The 16,734-nt window shown below is 41.9% G+C and overlaps 1 protein-coding gene across 2 annotated transcripts in view; it reads right to left on the bottom strand.

Moving 5' to 3' along the window:
* Luzp1 (leucine zipper protein 1) overlaps positions 1 to 16,734 on the bottom strand; it is a 76,691-nt gene that overhangs the window by 4,521 nt on the left and 55,436 nt on the right. Inside the window, 2 exon segments of one of the 2 annotated variants that reach the window (NM_030830.2) lie at positions 1,022 to 4,199; positions 5,304 to 5,396. In NM_030830.2, the coding sequence (NP_110457.2) occupies positions 1,022 to 4,087 (3,066 nt within the window). In that variant the 5' untranslated portion in view covers positions 4,088 to 4,199; positions 5,304 to 5,396. 2 annotated transcript variants of the gene reach the window in all.

Raw genomic sequence — 16,734 nt, 5'->3', positions numbered from 1 at the left:
TGAGGATAAGCGGAAAGGAAGGGAGGGTAGAGAGGCACTGGGGCTACAGGAGTCTTAGTTCCAGTCTGAGCTCTCTGTTATTTCATGCATCTGGATGACCGAGTAGAGCAGTCTGTCTGCCCTTCATCTTTACTGTTCTCATGTGGAGAAATGAGGCTGGCACTGCTCACAGGGCTGTTTTAAGGGACACTAGGTGAACCCCTAGCGTTAAGCACCTAAAAGATTGATAAGTTTTGTCCAGTTAACCCAGTCACCTGCCTTTTAAAAAAAAAAATACTACTGTGGGCTGGAGAGATGGCTCAGTGGTTTAAGAACTCTAATTACGGGTTGGGGATTTAGCTCAGTGGTAGAGCACTTGCCTAGCAAGCGCAAGGCCCTGGGTTCGGTCCTCAGCTCCGGGAAAAAAAAGGGGAAAAAAAAAAAAAAAAAAAAAAGAACTCTGATTACACTTTCAGAAAGTCTGGGTTACATTCCCAGCACCCACAAGGCAGCTCACAACCATCGGTGACTCCAGTCCCAGGGGACCTGACAGTTTCCTGGACTCTGTGGGTACCAGGCACACACTTGGTGCACAGACAGACATGCAGACAAAATACCCACATACACCAAATAAATAAAAGGGAACTTAAAATTTAAAAAGGTACTCGTAGTGTGTCTAGAGGCAAGACATTCTCATGGTCATGGGTCCGAGACACTCCCTGAGCCTTCCTTCTGCAGAGTTCACTCTGGTTCTGTGTTCACCTGTCCTTTAATGAGCCACACTGAACTGCCATCCTACAGACACCTAAGAGCTTCCTATCCACTGCCCTGGAAATCTCAGGCAACCAGGGAATAAATGCCACTTTCTGTTTGGCTCCCCTCTGTGTGAGAACGAAAGGGAAAAGACAAACTAGATGAGAGGTTCTGGAAGTCACGCTGCTTTCTCCCAAACCTACCTGAGATTCAGCATTTCCCAGCCTTCTGTGTTCCCTAAGTCCTCTGTTAAACAGATCAAGGCTGAGGGAAGGAAAGTGAGACTCACCACGTTTGATGAGTGGTTCCAGGAGGCAGCGGTGACGGCATCTCCTATCCGATTCCTCCGGGTGAGTACCTCTGATGCAGTGAGGCTACTTTGGGTCCTTCTTGAGGAGAGCTCAGGAGCATCCCCTGAATTTCCTACCTTTCGAGTGCCCTGTTCAGGCGGGTGTGACCTGGGCTGTTCCAGTTCTAAGAAGTCTGTGGAAGACCTCTGTGTATAGGCGTTAGTAGCTTCCACATTTCTACCTATTCGAGTTGGGGGGTCTTCTGAACATTTCAAGTCTCTCTTACTCTTCCAGGCATTCCGCACAGTGATGTGTCTGGTGTCTGAAGAGGCCACCTCTGAAGAGGTGCTATGGCTTTTCCACCTGATTGTCTCCGCTGGGAAGGCATGACTGTTCCTCTCCACAGAATCTGATGGCTTGATTAGAATGCTGCTCCGAGAGACCACCGTCTCTGCTCTATTCTTTGGAGACCCATCTCCCACTCTTTCAGCTTCTGTGAGCTGCAAGGTGATGTCATGTTTATGAATAGAGAGCTCAAGAGGGGAGCTGATGTGGTTGCTAACTGATGTGAGCTCGGGGGGCCCCACCTGGATGTTGCTGGTAGATGTATGCCTCTCCCGTGGGGCCTCAGTGGGGACAGCTCTAGGACCACTGCTGTCAGAGGGGTAGATGGTAATGCTGCTTGTCACTTTGCTTGTCACAGATTTAGGGGTGGATTTCTGCTTCTCCAATACAACCTCAGTTCCAGATCCACCCATGATTTTTTTCACATCCTTATCAATGATAACAGGTTTTATAATTGCTCTAGACCTCAGGGCCTCTCTAGGGCTGAAGGGTCTTTGGTTTTTCACCCCAGCACAGTTGGCATCTGGGAATTCTACAGCATTGGAGGAAGATCTCATCGATTTCGCAGAGTCATTTTCTACGGCAGCATTTTTATCATTTTCAAATAAGGCCGTTCTCGTTCCCCCTCTGGACTTAACCTTTTCTCTTGAGTTTGGCTGGAGTTTGGGCTCTGGCTCTGGAGTAATAGTTGTGTTCACCAACTTGGCAGTAACAAGAGACTCTATGTCCAGGTCATCGTCTGAGTCTGGCTTCTCTCTGCCACTGGATTTAATGACACGGCACCTCAAGGCTTCATGCTGACTGCTGTCTTCCATCACAACTGCTACAGAGTGATCAACTCCTTCTTTATTTGGCACTGAAAAGCCCTGAAGGATATTTTCTTGGCTTCTTGAACTATAAGGATATTTTGATAAAATATGAGCTTTAGAATGTGGAAAATTAGCATCAGTCTCTAGGCCATTAGCAGCCTTTTTGCCCTTAGAAAGCCCTTCTGAGGAGGCCCTTTGAGATGAGGCTAGAGCTCCGATGGCCTTAGAGCAGCCAGACTCTGCAACCTGTGTCACTTGACTTGCATGGCCAGGGACCTGTCCTCTCTTGCCACAGTGGGCCTCAGAGGAGAAGTCAGAAGTTTTATCGCCTTTCCCTACTACATCATTGGGCACAGATCCATGAGCGGAATCACTAAATGTTCGAGTTGTCTTCTCTACTTTTCCCTTAAGTCCACTCTCAGTGCCTGGCTTGGGATTTCCCCTCCAAACTTTAGTGTGGTCCTGGGCAGCAGGCGGGTAACGGCTAAGCACTGAGGGCTGCTCCCTGCCCTTTTTCCCTTCACTCTGAGAGGACCCAGGTGCCAATCGGTCTTCAGTTCTCTTTGTTTCCTGAGTCCCGCTGTCCGGACCCACTCCCATGTTGGAAGCTTTTGCTGCTCTTTTGTTTGTGAAGGCAGGAGAAGAAACCTGCTTGTTGCTGAGAGAACAGTGTTCATCATTGAGAGCAAACCCTCTGTTCCGGAGCCTTTCCCGCTTATGCTGAGGGGACTGTTCCCGGGATGTGTGCTTGGACACAGACACCTCACCCCCATGGCCTTTGAGCTTAGTCCTCTCATGCCTGCCTCTGCCCAAAAGGAAAGCATCTTCACCCTCTATGTCCCCGTTTCCTAACTCCTTTTGTTTCTTGACTTGCAGCTTTACCTCCTCTAGCTGGCTGGCCAAGCTTCTGTTTTTATTCAGCTCAGTTAGGTAATTATCCTGAAGGTCATTGTTCTTGGCCCTCATTTTCTTAAGCTCCTCCTCTAAAGATTCAAAATGTTTGATTTGTGTCTTAAGTTTCTCAATCTCTTGGTTAAGGTCTTTCACTTTGTTGTCCTCCTGATTTCGGTTCTTTTCGTTTTCTGATTTGTCTCTGGTTTCATTCTCGACCTGCTTTAGGTAATCCAGACTGCCCTTCCTTCTTGACTCTTTGGATGGCAGTGTAGAGGAAATGCCATCCTCTATCCGTAGGTCATTCCTTTCCAGAAAAGTGGAAGCATTTCTCATGTGATCTCTGTTTATTTTCTTGTTCTGCTCCAGTTTTTGAGTAAGCTCTTTTATTAATTTCTCATTTTCTTTCTCCTTTTCATTCAAGTATTTTCTCTCATTTACAAAGCTCAGGGTTAACGATTTTAGCTTTTCTAATTCTGACACTAAGCTCTGCTCAGTCTTTTCCAGTCGGTCTTCTGAGGACTCCAGCTCTTTCACTTTGACCCTGAGCATTTCCAACTCAGAAGAGATTTTCTTGGTCAGATTTCTCTCTTCATTGAGGCTCAAACAAAGCTGGGAACACTCGTTCTTACTCCTGCTCAAAGCTTCCTCTAGCTTCTCTAAGTCAGCCATTCGTTTCTGAAGCCGATCGATCTCAGATTTTAGCTCTCGGGTAAGGTTTTCTTCCTCTTCAAGTTTCTCCTTCATCGTATGACACAGGTCCTCTGCTCTCTTAATTTCCTCATCCTTACCTTCAATCTTCAGTACCCGCTGGCGTAGCACCTCGATCTCAGCCAACATGCTGGAGTTGCTGCCCTCGGCCTGGATTACCTTGTCCTGGAGGTCCAGGAGCTCATCCTCCGCTTTCTGGAGGTTTTTTGTGGCTTCCTCTAATTCATCCAGGCGGCGGCTCAGGCTCTGCAACTTAAACCGCAGGTGGCGGTTGGAGGCGGCATCCTTGTAGTTGGCAATGTCTGCCATGTCTACGACCCGTCGAGATGGGCTGCTAGAGGCACCCAACTGCAATGGAGAAACTGGCTACCTTTCCCGTGGCACCCACAGCCTTCTTTGGCAACTGAAGACCATCATCAGCCTACAGAACAGAAGCAGAAAGCACGGCTGTAAACAACTGCAGCCTGCAGCCCTTGTGCAGAGGACACAGTGACTACATACGATTTTAATGGCTCAACCTGTGTGAACCTGCAAAGTAGACCTGTTCCTTACGAGGGACAATGAATGTAGCACCTAAGCACAGCCTGGCATAAAAGTGCAGGGAACCACAATCCTCACGGACAAGGACAAGGACATCTACCATGCACACAATCTCCACCCTTTCTGTATTCATTGAAAAATAGAGCCTTTCTCCCTTAGCTATAAAATGAGCATAGTCCTCTTTCCCCAGTGCCCTTGAGAAAACGTGGTGAGCTCTTGGTGAGATCACACTAAATAATCCTGAGGTAAGAGGGGGATAGGAAGGGAGGGTTCACAGACCAAAGGAGGGAAGAATATCTGAAACAGGTTGGTGAAAGACCCTTACACTAAAAAAATCCTGCCTCGAACAGAATAAAGTTAAATCTGCTCACAGACACAGGTTATATAAAAGAAAACTACAATTATAAAAGTTACGGTTTTAAAATGTTGTCTCCATCCATCTAGCTGTTCTGACAAAAGATATGACAATGGGTCCTCATAAGGACCAGAGAGGTTCTGGAGGCTGGAAAATGCAAATCCAGGCCACTGGTAGGTTTTTCTCTGCCAGGTACAGGCCTGGTATCTACTAAGAGTACCTTAAATCTTTGGACTTGAAAGTATAAAGACAAAAAAGGTTAAGATTCTAATTCTGTATGGGTGACAAGCTTAAAGGCCCCACTTCTTAATTATATTGTGGGGGATTAAGTTTGAACAGGAGTTTTGTGGGTTACACAAACATTCAAGTCATAGCAACAATCTTTCATAGCAAAGAAAGAGCATCTGAACCTTAACTGAGTGGCAAGTAGAAGACAAAAGACACAGTAACACTTAGGTAAACGGTCAAACTAGAGTTTTACACCCGCTAAACTACCAAACAAAATGGGTTAAATTCATGAGCACCACTGTAAACTGGGCAGAGGCATGTGCACAGTCTATGCCAGCACCAGCAGATGACACATTCTCAAGCTCCCGTTCAAGGCTTTAACAACACAGCTGTGACAGTTACCTGGGAGATGGGCCACTGAGCATGGGGTGGGGAAGTTGATTATGTTAACTGCTGCCTGCTGTGTGTGGCTCCTTTCTTGACAAGGATCCTGTCCTATATGAATGGAGAAAGGAAGGTGAGCGTCAGTGTGCATTCATCGGTTCCTGTTCCTGACTGTGACAGGATCAACTGCTCAAGACGCCTGCCACCTGGATGGACCGTGCTCTTGAACAGTAAGCTAAAATAAACCTTTCTCCCGTGGGTTGAGTTTATTTAACAAGGTATTTTACCATATCAACAGAAAAAGAAACTAAAGCAGTCGCTTTAACAATTCTAAAAGAAATCATAAATTAGTCCACAAAAGAACCAAATAAATCAGTAACAGAAGATGACTGGAAATAGAAATATTTTGAAAGAAAAATACAACTTTTTAAAATGTGTAAGATAAACTCAGAACAATACAAAAGAGAAAGTGGAAAGATTTTAAGAGCCAGAAGACTAGAAGTCTGCTGTGAGATATTGAATGTCCTCTGTGTATGACAGGGAGCTGCACCACGAAATCTTAGCAGTGGGGCTGCCAAAACAATCTAACAACTGATGCCATCAGATGCCATCCCAACAGGGTGGAGGCAAGTTTCACAAAGTCCAACCCCCAGATGTGCAACTACAGGCAACTGGTGGCTGCTAATTCCAAGTGGTCAACCCTAAATACACATTTACTTGTAGATAGGGAGGGAGGGAGGGAGGGAGGGAGGGAAGGAGGGAGAGAGAGAGAGAGAGAGAGAGAGAGAGAGAGAGAGAGTAAACAATAATAATTAAAGAGGCTACGAATCTGAAGGAGAAGGGGGTAGCATACAGGCTAGAGAAGGAGTGAGTGTAAATGATGGAAATACGGTATTTATGTATGTAATTCTCTAAAGAGCTTTGAGATGAAGTCAAAGTGTTGCTAAGAGGTATTTATGGCACTCAGTGCATATGGTAGATGAAGAGTAGCATTAATCTCAAAGATAAGAAACAAACAAATAGCCAAAGTAAAGCAGGATGACTGTTTACCCAAAGGTGGTCACCGTGAGACCACTGACTACCAGCTAACAAGTAATTAATGTTAACTTATTAAAATTAAGCAGAAGAAATAGTAAAAAAGAAAAAAGAGTGGAAATCAAGTTGAAATAAGGAAACAAGTGTGTGTGAGTGTGTGTGGGGGTTGCTAATCAAAGACAAAGCTGTGGGGCTGGGGATTTAGCTCAGTGGTAGAGCGCTCGCCTAGCAAGCACAAGGCCCTGGGTTCGGTCCCCAGCTCCGAAAAAAAAAAAAGAAAAAAAAAGAAAAAAAATACGAAGACAAAGCTGTCTCTGGAAAAATAATAAAAAAAGAGATGACAAAGACGACGTCATAGGTCTCAGCGACATTAGAAAGAGTAACTTATGGACAACTCTGCAGCCAAAACTTGGTAATCCAGATGAAACAGACCAAGTACCTAAAGCCACAATGTAATGTATTCAAATAGTAGACAGTGTTGAACAGGCCTATTCTGTTCACCAATAACTTGGCAAAGTAGATATAAAAGTCCAAACGGATTTATGGGTAAGTACTTCTAGTACTCAGAAGAGTGTACCAGCTTCCCAGAAGACAGACTCACAGCACGTACTTCGTAGTTCATTCTGTGAGGCAACAAAACCCTCCTCATAAGACCAGAGACATCACAAGGAAATAAAATCTACAGACCAGGTCTCCTGTACACAGGTACGTCGAAGGCTCTCACACGAAACACTAGCACATGAATCTAACAATGTGTAGGAATATGCTGCAACCAACTGGTTTACTCAAGGAATGCGAGGCTGCTTCAGCTTTTGAAAACTGATAAAAGTCATCATACCGATAAGTTAAAGAAAAACCAACAAGAATCACATACGGAAGCTTAAAGCCTCCTGTGTGGACAAGAGCGTCTCTTGCCGCCTGTCTTCAACATTGTACTGAAGCTTAGATAATACAGTAGGCAAAAAAATAAAAAGACATACCGAGGAGGAAAGAAAAACTTTGAGAAAGACATGCCTCTCTACATAGAAAATTCAACAGAATGAGAAAAAAAAATACAGGCCACTTTAAAACAATTAGTGATTACAAGATGATTGCATGACAGACAATACATAGGTAAAATCCTACCATTTCCCAACATGCCAACAGTGAGCAAACAGAATTTGAAATTTAAGTACAGTATCATTTTTATTAGCACTATAAAAATGAAATTTAGATATAAACTCAAAAACTATATGCATATTTCACAGTTTTGCAGATTGTAAAGCAGAAGACCTAGTAAACGGGAGTTTGTCCATCCTTACCATGGGAAGACTCAACATCGTCCTGAAGTCAATTCTACAGACTCAGAATCAAAATCCCCAGCAACCACTGTGTGGACACTGACAAACTGATAAAAGTTTTGGTAGAGCTGGATGACCAGAAGAACTAACATAACATCAAAAATGAACAAAACTGATGATATTCATGGCAGTATATATGAAAATAGACAGATAAAAGAACAAAATAGCCCAGGCTAAAAAAACAGTCCTGTGATCTCTGAGAAAAAGAATAAAAGCAACAAAACAACAAAAACCATCTTCTTTATAAATAGGGCTATAGCCAGATTATATGTGTTCTAAAAGACAATCCGTGAAGGAGACAGCTGACAATCTAAGCTGATTAAAGTGGAAGACATCTAAGCAAGTCAAATAGGGGAAAAAATAACTAAAATACATTGACAATAATACTAGGAACAGTGGTGTACAATTTTAATCCCAGCATACAAGAAGCAGAAGCAAAGCAGATGCTCTGTGAGTTCAAGGCCAGCTGGGTCTACAAATGTGAGTCCCAGAACAGCCAGAGCTACATACATATAGAGAGCCTGTCTCAAGGGGAAAAAAAAATATATATATATATATGCATATATATGTATATATGATTATCTCAGTAAGAAAAACATGAGTCAAAGACCTGAACAGACACCTTACCAAAGGATATATACATATATACAGATTACAAAGAAGCACATTGAAAGATCATGTTGATTTAGAACTGAAAACATACAATATACCAAAAGCTGGTCATGGTGGCCCATGCTCATAATCCTAGCACAGAACAGCACCCTCAACTTAAGGCCAGCCTGGCCAACAGAGTCAAGGCTTGTCTCAAAAAACAAAGACCCTAACACCACTACCTATCTATTAAAATGTCCAAATCACCATGAACATGGAGGATACAGGGCAACAGGGGCTCTCAAGTCCTTACCATGGTAACGAAAATGGCAGCAGCACTTTTGAAGGCTTTCCAGCAAAACCAAGCACACTCTCACCATACGATCTAGCAGTTCAACTGCATTTAAAATTGCCTAAACCTAGAAGCAGGGAGATATCCTCCAGTGAGCAGAGGGATAAACGGCTACATCCAGACAGTGGAGTATTATTCAGTTCTAAAATGAAATGAGTTATCAACTTTAAAAAGACTCACATGGGGGGGTTGGGGATTTAGCTCAGCAGTAGAGCGCTTGCCTAGCAAACGCGAGGCCCTGGGTTCGGTCCCCAGCTCCGAAAAAAAAGAAAGAAAAAAAAAAAAAAAAAAGACTCACATGGTATAACTGACTGAATGACATCTGGAGAAGCCCAAACTGTAGAAACAGGAGACGTGACTAGAGCACAGGGGATGCGGCAGTGAAATACTCTGTGTACTTTAATTATGGATACATGTCATTCTACCTCTCTTTAAACCTATAGAATATACAGGATCAAGGGTAAAACCCAGGCTGCTCATGGCAGTACAGACCTTAACCACAGCACTTGAGGTAGAGACAGGTGGACTCCTATGAATTTTGAGGCCAGCCTACTGCACTCAGTAGGCTGCAGGCCAGCCAGGGCTATACAGTGAGACCCTTATAGGCATAATACTTTAATGTGCTGTGTAAAATATGTTATTCAAACGCTGATTTTTCTGTCCTCATATCTTGTTTCAATCCAGACATGGTGTTGTAATGTTTATGTCAAGAATCTCCTGTCTTAGCAAGATCCAGGCCGACAGTTTTCCTTTGGTGGTAACCTCATTGTCTTCTCACCACTAAGACCCTGAAGAGAACACCAGGAGGGCTTTTAATTTAAAAACTATTGCAAACATTCTTTTCTTCACATTGTTACTTCTTTGATACAGTCTTAAATTGTTGAAAATATGCACTGGTATGCACTTCTCTTTGGTCTGTTTATATTGCATTGCAGTGTTTTAATGTTCCCTGTTCATGGATTTTAATGGTGATACTGTACAAACCCTGTAGGTTATTTAAAATATTAAACGTGAACCAAGGTTTTGCATCTGCAAAAAAAAAAAAAAAAAAAAAAAAATCTCCTGTCTTAGTTTGTATAAACGGTTCTTACCATTTACTCTCTGCCTTGTTAATAACTGTTGATCACCCAATGGCTGTGCAAAACAGAGAATAGGGCAGGACTTCCACCAGCCAGGGGAAGGAGGATGAGAGAGAAAGAGATCAGCCAGGAGGAGTAAGGAGGAAAGAATTCTTGAGAGTTCAGCAGAAATATGGAAGTCCCAAATTGCAAGTACTAGCAGGATCCAGGCTGGTAGGTAGCAGACTAGTTTCGGGGTTAAAATAAACTGCTCAGATATTGAGGACCCTTGGAATAATCTTGGTCTCCCTGTGTTGTTATTGGGAACTAGCTAGGGTAAAGTAATACAGCTGCTGTATTAATTTAATACATATTTACATTAAATAATTCATTTTTGCATTTGGTGTCCAATTTCATTCACACCTTTAAAATTCATATTTAGTTATTAGAAAGTTCCAGGTAAAAAACAGAAAAGAGTCTATAAACCATTTGCCAGACTTTTGCTCTCCTGGGGGAGAATCCTCTGAGCATTCATTGGTTAATTAACAACTACTCTTCCTAAAGTTGGAGCTTGGAGGATTCTTAAATAGATCCCCCCCCCGGAGGGGGGGGCAGCAGAGAAACAAAGAAAAGAAGTCTCTGCCAGATAAAAGCCTGCTCCCTTTTACCCAACCTTGGGGGGGGGGGCAGTTCCTGGCTAACAAGAGAGGCTTTCTCAGGCTAAAAGTCCTCCTGAGAAGAGCAAAGCCAGCTTGCTACACCCTAGCTGATGGGACTAATCAGACTGGTACATTCTACAACTCCCCTGCGGAGAAGGGGGCAGTGATCTAGCAAGGGTGGAGGGCAGAGACACTTCTGGCCTGTAAACTAAAAGACAGGGGCCTGGCCAAGCACAGCCCCTAAACAGACACAGACTGAGAACAGACAAGAAGAAATCCAAAAACAACAGAATTTTCATCTGATATTTAAAAATGTTTCAGTGTTAAAAAAGGGAGGCAGGGTTGGGGATTTAGCTCAGTGGTAGAGCGCTTGCCTAGGAAGCGCAAGGCCCTGGGTTCGGTCCCCAGGTCCGAAAAAAAGAACCAAAAAAAAAAAAAAAAAAAAAGGGAGGCAACTGTATATTTAAAAAAATCATAGACACATAAATAATTTAAAAGTAATAAAGAAATACGACATAAAGATGAGAAACACAAAGAAGACATGGTGTCTATTTAATGCTATTTTTTTTTCGGAGCTGGGGACCGAACCCAGGGCCTTGCGCTTCCTAGGCAAGCGCTCTACCACTGAGCTAAATCCCCAGCCCCTATTTAATGCTATTTTATCAGCTCAGGAGATGAAGGATCTGGAAGACGTTATCACTTTGCCCTTCATAGTTACTGCACTATGAAGTTTCATTCTCATCCTAATTAGCATTTTAGTTTGCTATGCCTTTTGGGGAAAGGGGACGTTAGAGAAAAATTCATGAGACTTAGAGGAGGCGTTGCTAAAATTAATAAGTCAGAATAAAGAAGATATTCAAACATGAGAGATACAAACTGAAGAAAAAACATGGAAGCAAAGGCTCAGAACAAGATACAGAATTTTACAGATCAAAATGAACAACAGAGAGAAAACAGGACAAAGAGGGAAGGCTTAGAGGAGTTATTAGAGCAGAAGAGACACAATTTTATAAGTCAGGTGGGGAGAAGAGGCTAGAGAAACAGCACAGAGAAACAGAGCCAGAGGTATCACTATTTCTAAAAGCCCAGCTGCTAGGCAAAGGTCAATACAGCGGGGTAGAGACGCAAGCTGAATATGAAAAAGAAGCCTCAACATTCTGTTACATAGCAGCCTTGAGTGCCTGGGACAAGGTTGAGGAAACAGGAAAAAGACTTGAGCCATTTATTCAGATTATATAAGGTCCAAAAGAAACACTCGTTGACTTTTTACAGAGAGGAACTTCAGCTGTAGCTAGAAAGACATCAGATCCACTAGTTAGAAAAACACTAATGACCCTTGGCTTTCTTAAATGCTAGCACTGAATCTAAAGAGGTGGTCAGAAGGTTGTTGTTGCGCGATCGGTTGTTGTGATCGGTGGTCAGATAGGTTGTTGTTGTTTACCTATTGATAAATGGGTTAGGAATATGATTGGTATTACAGCTCACTCTCCTGAGAAAACCTTAATAGGAGAAACCATGGGTTGGGGATTTAGCTCAGTGGTAGAGCGCTTGCCTAGCAAGCACAAGGCCCTGGGTTCGGTACCCAGCTCCAAAAAAAAAAAAAAAAGGAGAAACCATTCCCAAGGGTTGTGAGACAATCCAAACTTGCAAATGTCCAAACTGTGGTGAACAAAGTTATTGCAAAATAAATTATAGGGGAGGGGGTAAAAAAAATAAATGAATTATAAAGAAAACCAAACGGTCCAAAAGAGAGCCTATGCTTTCTGGTATATTCAAAAGATATGGCAAAGGCTAACGTTGGACTGATGAGTGTAAGCCACCAACAGACAAATCAAAAAGAGCCCAGGAGGGACTCTTTCAGGCCCCAATACCAAATTCAAAGCAACAGCGGAAATGTCATCCGCAGAACAAACAACACTGATGTAAAAATAGACACTAAAAACCTAGGTATCAAAGTCAAAACAACTTCAACAGATGAAATAAACAAACAAACAAACAAAAGAAGCCAAGAAACAAATATTTTGGCAAACTTCTATATCTACAGAAGATCAATCAGAGGCTTAAACTTAGAGATAAACTTAGCAGAATGGTTGACACTGATGCAACCATAACCATAACCTCATCCAAACCTTCGGTGGCCTCTTCAGGAGACGGATGTCCAGTGTTAAGGAAGGAGAAGCTTATCCTTGGTAAAACAAAGTACTAAATGGCTTAAATGTATAGAGCCAAAAAGGTCAAACAGGAAACGTAAAGCCCTATGCAGTTGATAGAGCAATAAATTTATGGGGAAGTGATCAAGTGCAACAATGGGAGACACGGGTCACCATTCCTCCAAACTTCAGGGACAGGCCATAAAATAGGCGATAGTCTTGATGAAACCATTAAAAAACTGCATCAAGAATAGTCATGGATTGTCCATAAACAAGACAACAGAAGCCAACTCTCCAGTGGGAGAGACAGTACGAACAACAAAACAGCCTTTCATCTTAGTCTAGGACAATGGCCTTTGACAGAAGAAAAATTACAAGCCGAGGACAACTGCATACGGCAGCTGTAGGCTCAACATACAGAAGAGTCCACCAGACCTTGGAATTCTCCTTTGTGATTGAAAATACATCTGGTGAACGGAGGATATTGACAGATCTGAGAGCAATTAGTAAAATCAGTTAGCCAATGGCTTCTTCCCAGTCTAGAATCCCTTTGCCTTCCTTGTTACCTAAGGAATGGCCTATTATAGTGGTTGATTTAAAAGATTGCCTTCTACGACTCCTTTGTAAGAACAATACAAAGAAAGGTTTTCTCAATATCTATTTATAGTAATAGCTGTCCAGTAGCAGGGTATCACTGGAAGGTCTTGCCTCAAGGAATGCTGAATCGTCCAACTTTATGCTAATATTTTATTTAACAGCCATTAGAAATAATCCGTAAGCAATTTCTTCAATCCATAATTTACCATTATATGGATGATATTTTTTTGGCTGATTCAAATGGAGATACCTTTAGAAAGAATGTTTAATAAAACAAGTTTTTTTATTTTATTGGGAATTACAAATTGCTCCTGAAAAAAATACAAAGAGGGGATTCTATTATTTATCTAGGACATAAGATAAGTCTGCAGAAAATTCAACCACAAAAGATACAAATCAGGAAAGACCAATTAAGAACTCTTACTGATTTTCAAAAATTGCTAGGAGATATTAACTGGCTACAGCCAACAATTGGCCTGATAACTCAAGAGCTAAATAATTTATTTCAAACTTTACAAGGTGATAAAGAATTAGATAGTTGGGGCTGGAGAGATGGCTCAGTGGTTAAGATCACTGACTGCGCTTCCAGAGGTCCTGAGTTCAAATCCCAGCAACCACATGATGGCTCACAACCATCTGTAATGAGATCTGATGCCCTCTTCTGGTGCATCTGAAGATAGTGACAGTGTACTTATATACATTAAATAAATAAATCTTTTAAAAAAGAATTATATAGTCCAATATAGTTAACATTGCTACAAAATTTTATATATATATATATAAATTTAAAGTTTTTGATACACATAATTTATGTTTTCAACTTTTGAGGTAATGTACCTATATAATTCTTAAAGATACAAGTTCTAGTCTTTTTTTTTTTTTTTTTTTTTTTTGGTTCTTTTTTTCGGAGCTGGGGACCGAACCCAGGGCCTTGCGCTTCCTAGGCAAGCGCTCTACCACTGAGCTAAATCCCCAACCCCAAGTTCTAGTCTTTTTAAACCTGCTATTACAAACTGTTTAGGATAATTAAGTAATATCAATTAAAAATTAGGCAATCAAATTCATGGCCATATTAGATAATAGTTTAGTTAATTATGAAAAGATGTTTTCACAGCTATTCAAATGGAAGACAGAATAAACATTGGTTGACAATTCAGATATACCATATATATAGATGGTCTTCAACCTCAGAGATCCACAAAATATGACATTTAAAATTGTTTCACTATTAAAAGATCATTTCCAACAATGAGAAAGGTCTGCTCCTGCTCCCTAATCTACTTCAAAAAAGATAAAAGAACATCGAAGAACCTCCATATGGAGTTCACCTCGAATGTGACAAGCTGTCACTGGGCAAAGCTGCCCATCTTTCATCTGGAGACAAAATGCTGTCCAGAAAGAGCAGAGAGGACGCGGGAAAGTTGACTGCCAAGCTCTGCCAAGGCAGGATAAGCAGTCCTTCATATGTCCTGCTTCTCAGAAGGTCTCAGTCTGGGCCTTCGGGCTGAAGGCAGGATCTCCTACTTACAGAGATTTCTGGGGGTGTCCAGACAACCTGCTTCTCTCGTCATTTTTATAGCTTTGGAAGCTGCTTGCCTGAACTTCCTACATACTCAGGTAATATTTATTCCTTCTCGGGTTTCTAATTGGGAAGAAGACTAGATAAAGTCTCACAATTAAGCTTAATTATATAGGATTTAAGAAAATGTTTTAGGCTTAGAAGATGCTTTCAAGGTTAATAACACAAGTTATGGTAGAAAATTATTTAGGTATAAAACTCTAAACTCATCAAATAGGATAGACAAAAAATAGTTTCTACAAAATTGACAAATACTTATGGACTAGACATAATGTGAATCTTACCTGATTAGTCATAATAATTGCTGTACATAGATTATTATAAGTGAGTCTATTGTCTAACATTTGTCTTTTATTAGACAAAAGGGGAGAATGTAGACATAAATACTGTGTAAAGGTTATCTTTGTGTTATTCAAATGCTGATTTCTCTGCCTTCATATCCTGTTTTAATCTAGACAAGGCATTGTAATGCTTAGGTCAAGAATCTCCTGTCTCAGGTTTGTGTAAACAGTTCTTACCATTTATTCTCTACCTTGTCAATAATTGGGCTGATCACCCAATGGCTGGGCAAAACAGAGACTAGGGCAGGACTTCTACCAGCCAGGGGAAGGACGTAGTGAGAGATCAGCCAGGAGGAATAAGGAGGGAAGAATTCTTGAGAGTTCAGCAGAAATATAGAAGTCTCAAATTGCAAGTATTATCGAGATTTTGGCTAGTAGGTAGCCAGACTAGTTTAGGGGTTAGGATAAATTAAGACAGACTACAGATATTGAGGTGGAGCCCTGAAATATTTATATTAAATAATTAATTTTGCAGACACTATCTCAAAACTTAAAGGAAAAAAGTGAACTTCATATACAGGTGTTAGGTGATATCATTATTATGACCTAGCCCTTGATGAAAATTAATCTAAATGCCATGGTCTTTCAAAGGACGACTAAAGAGTGGGACTAGGAAGATCAAACAGGAAACACTATGATAATCCAGGCAAAGACCACTGTGGCTGGTAATAGAGACACTAAGAAGTGGTCAGAACTTTGGCCATGTGAAGGGAGAACCCCATGCTTGTGTTCCTAGACTACACATGGTTTATAAGACAAGCAAGAAATTAGGGATGCTTCAGGCCAGGGTTGTTAGCCTGAATTTGTAGGACAGTGCTGTCCTAAGTCCAGTACAGTTACATATGGAACAGCAGGAAAAGGAAGGTGAGTTTAAAACATTATTTGTGAGGGTTTAATGGTCATCCAAAAACAACAGAGCTCATAAACACACAAGCACGGACAGAGCACAGGACAGAGGTGTTCTCAGAATATAAATCTGTGAGTCACAAAAACAGATGGCTTAGAAAAACATTGGCATTGCCAAGGAATGAGTGCAGAGAAAAGAAGATATCAATGGCTTGAACCCCAATACTCAGAGATGAAAACAGCAAAGGAGACAAAGCATCTGTGAGGCGAATGCACACAGCACGGAGCGTCATGGAAGCTTTCAAAAAGCCAGGACCGGTTGTGAAGTAAGACTAACACAGATGGATCTATCAAGACCATGATGGGCTGAGGAGACGTCTCCGTTGTAGGCATTCTGTCCAGCATATGTGAAGCCTGGAATTCCATCTCCAGTGCCACATAGGCAGGGGGCAAGGGTTCAGCACTAGTTAACAAGAATAGTGTTGTAAACAGTGACAGAATCAGGATATGAAATTAGGAGCAGTGACATGGTGGATGACAGCAACAATGAGGACACTGAATGATGGAGCCTTGTAAGATTAGATTCAAAGCCAGGGCAAAGGAGGGAATGAACACAGTCTGACCTGTAAGAGAAAAGCCAGCATCTTATAGTAACACTGACTCCCAACAATCCAACTGCTACTGAGGCTTAAAATACCAAATGCCTTCTGGAGACCCGAGGCCGCTGGCTGCACTACATGGTCTGAGCCACCAGATGGAGCGCGTGCACAGCTCTTATAGAACAGCAATGCTTGAGAGGAATTGCTACCACCAAACTCTTTCCATCCATCACTCTGCCCATCTCCTGAGAGAAGAGATCTCATCTAGGCTCTTTAGACTTTGCCATTTTTCTCGTCTCTCC

This window comes from Rattus norvegicus, chromosome 5, assembly GCF_021556685.1.
Source record: "Rattus norvegicus strain SHRSP/BbbUtx chromosome 5, alternate assembly SHRSP_T2T, whole genome shotgun sequence".
Classification (NCBI taxonomy): Eukaryota; Metazoa; Chordata; class Mammalia; order Rodentia; family Muridae; genus Rattus; species Rattus norvegicus.
Note: the sequence above shows the minus strand (reverse complement) of the source record. Positions and strands in the feature narration are given on the sequence as shown.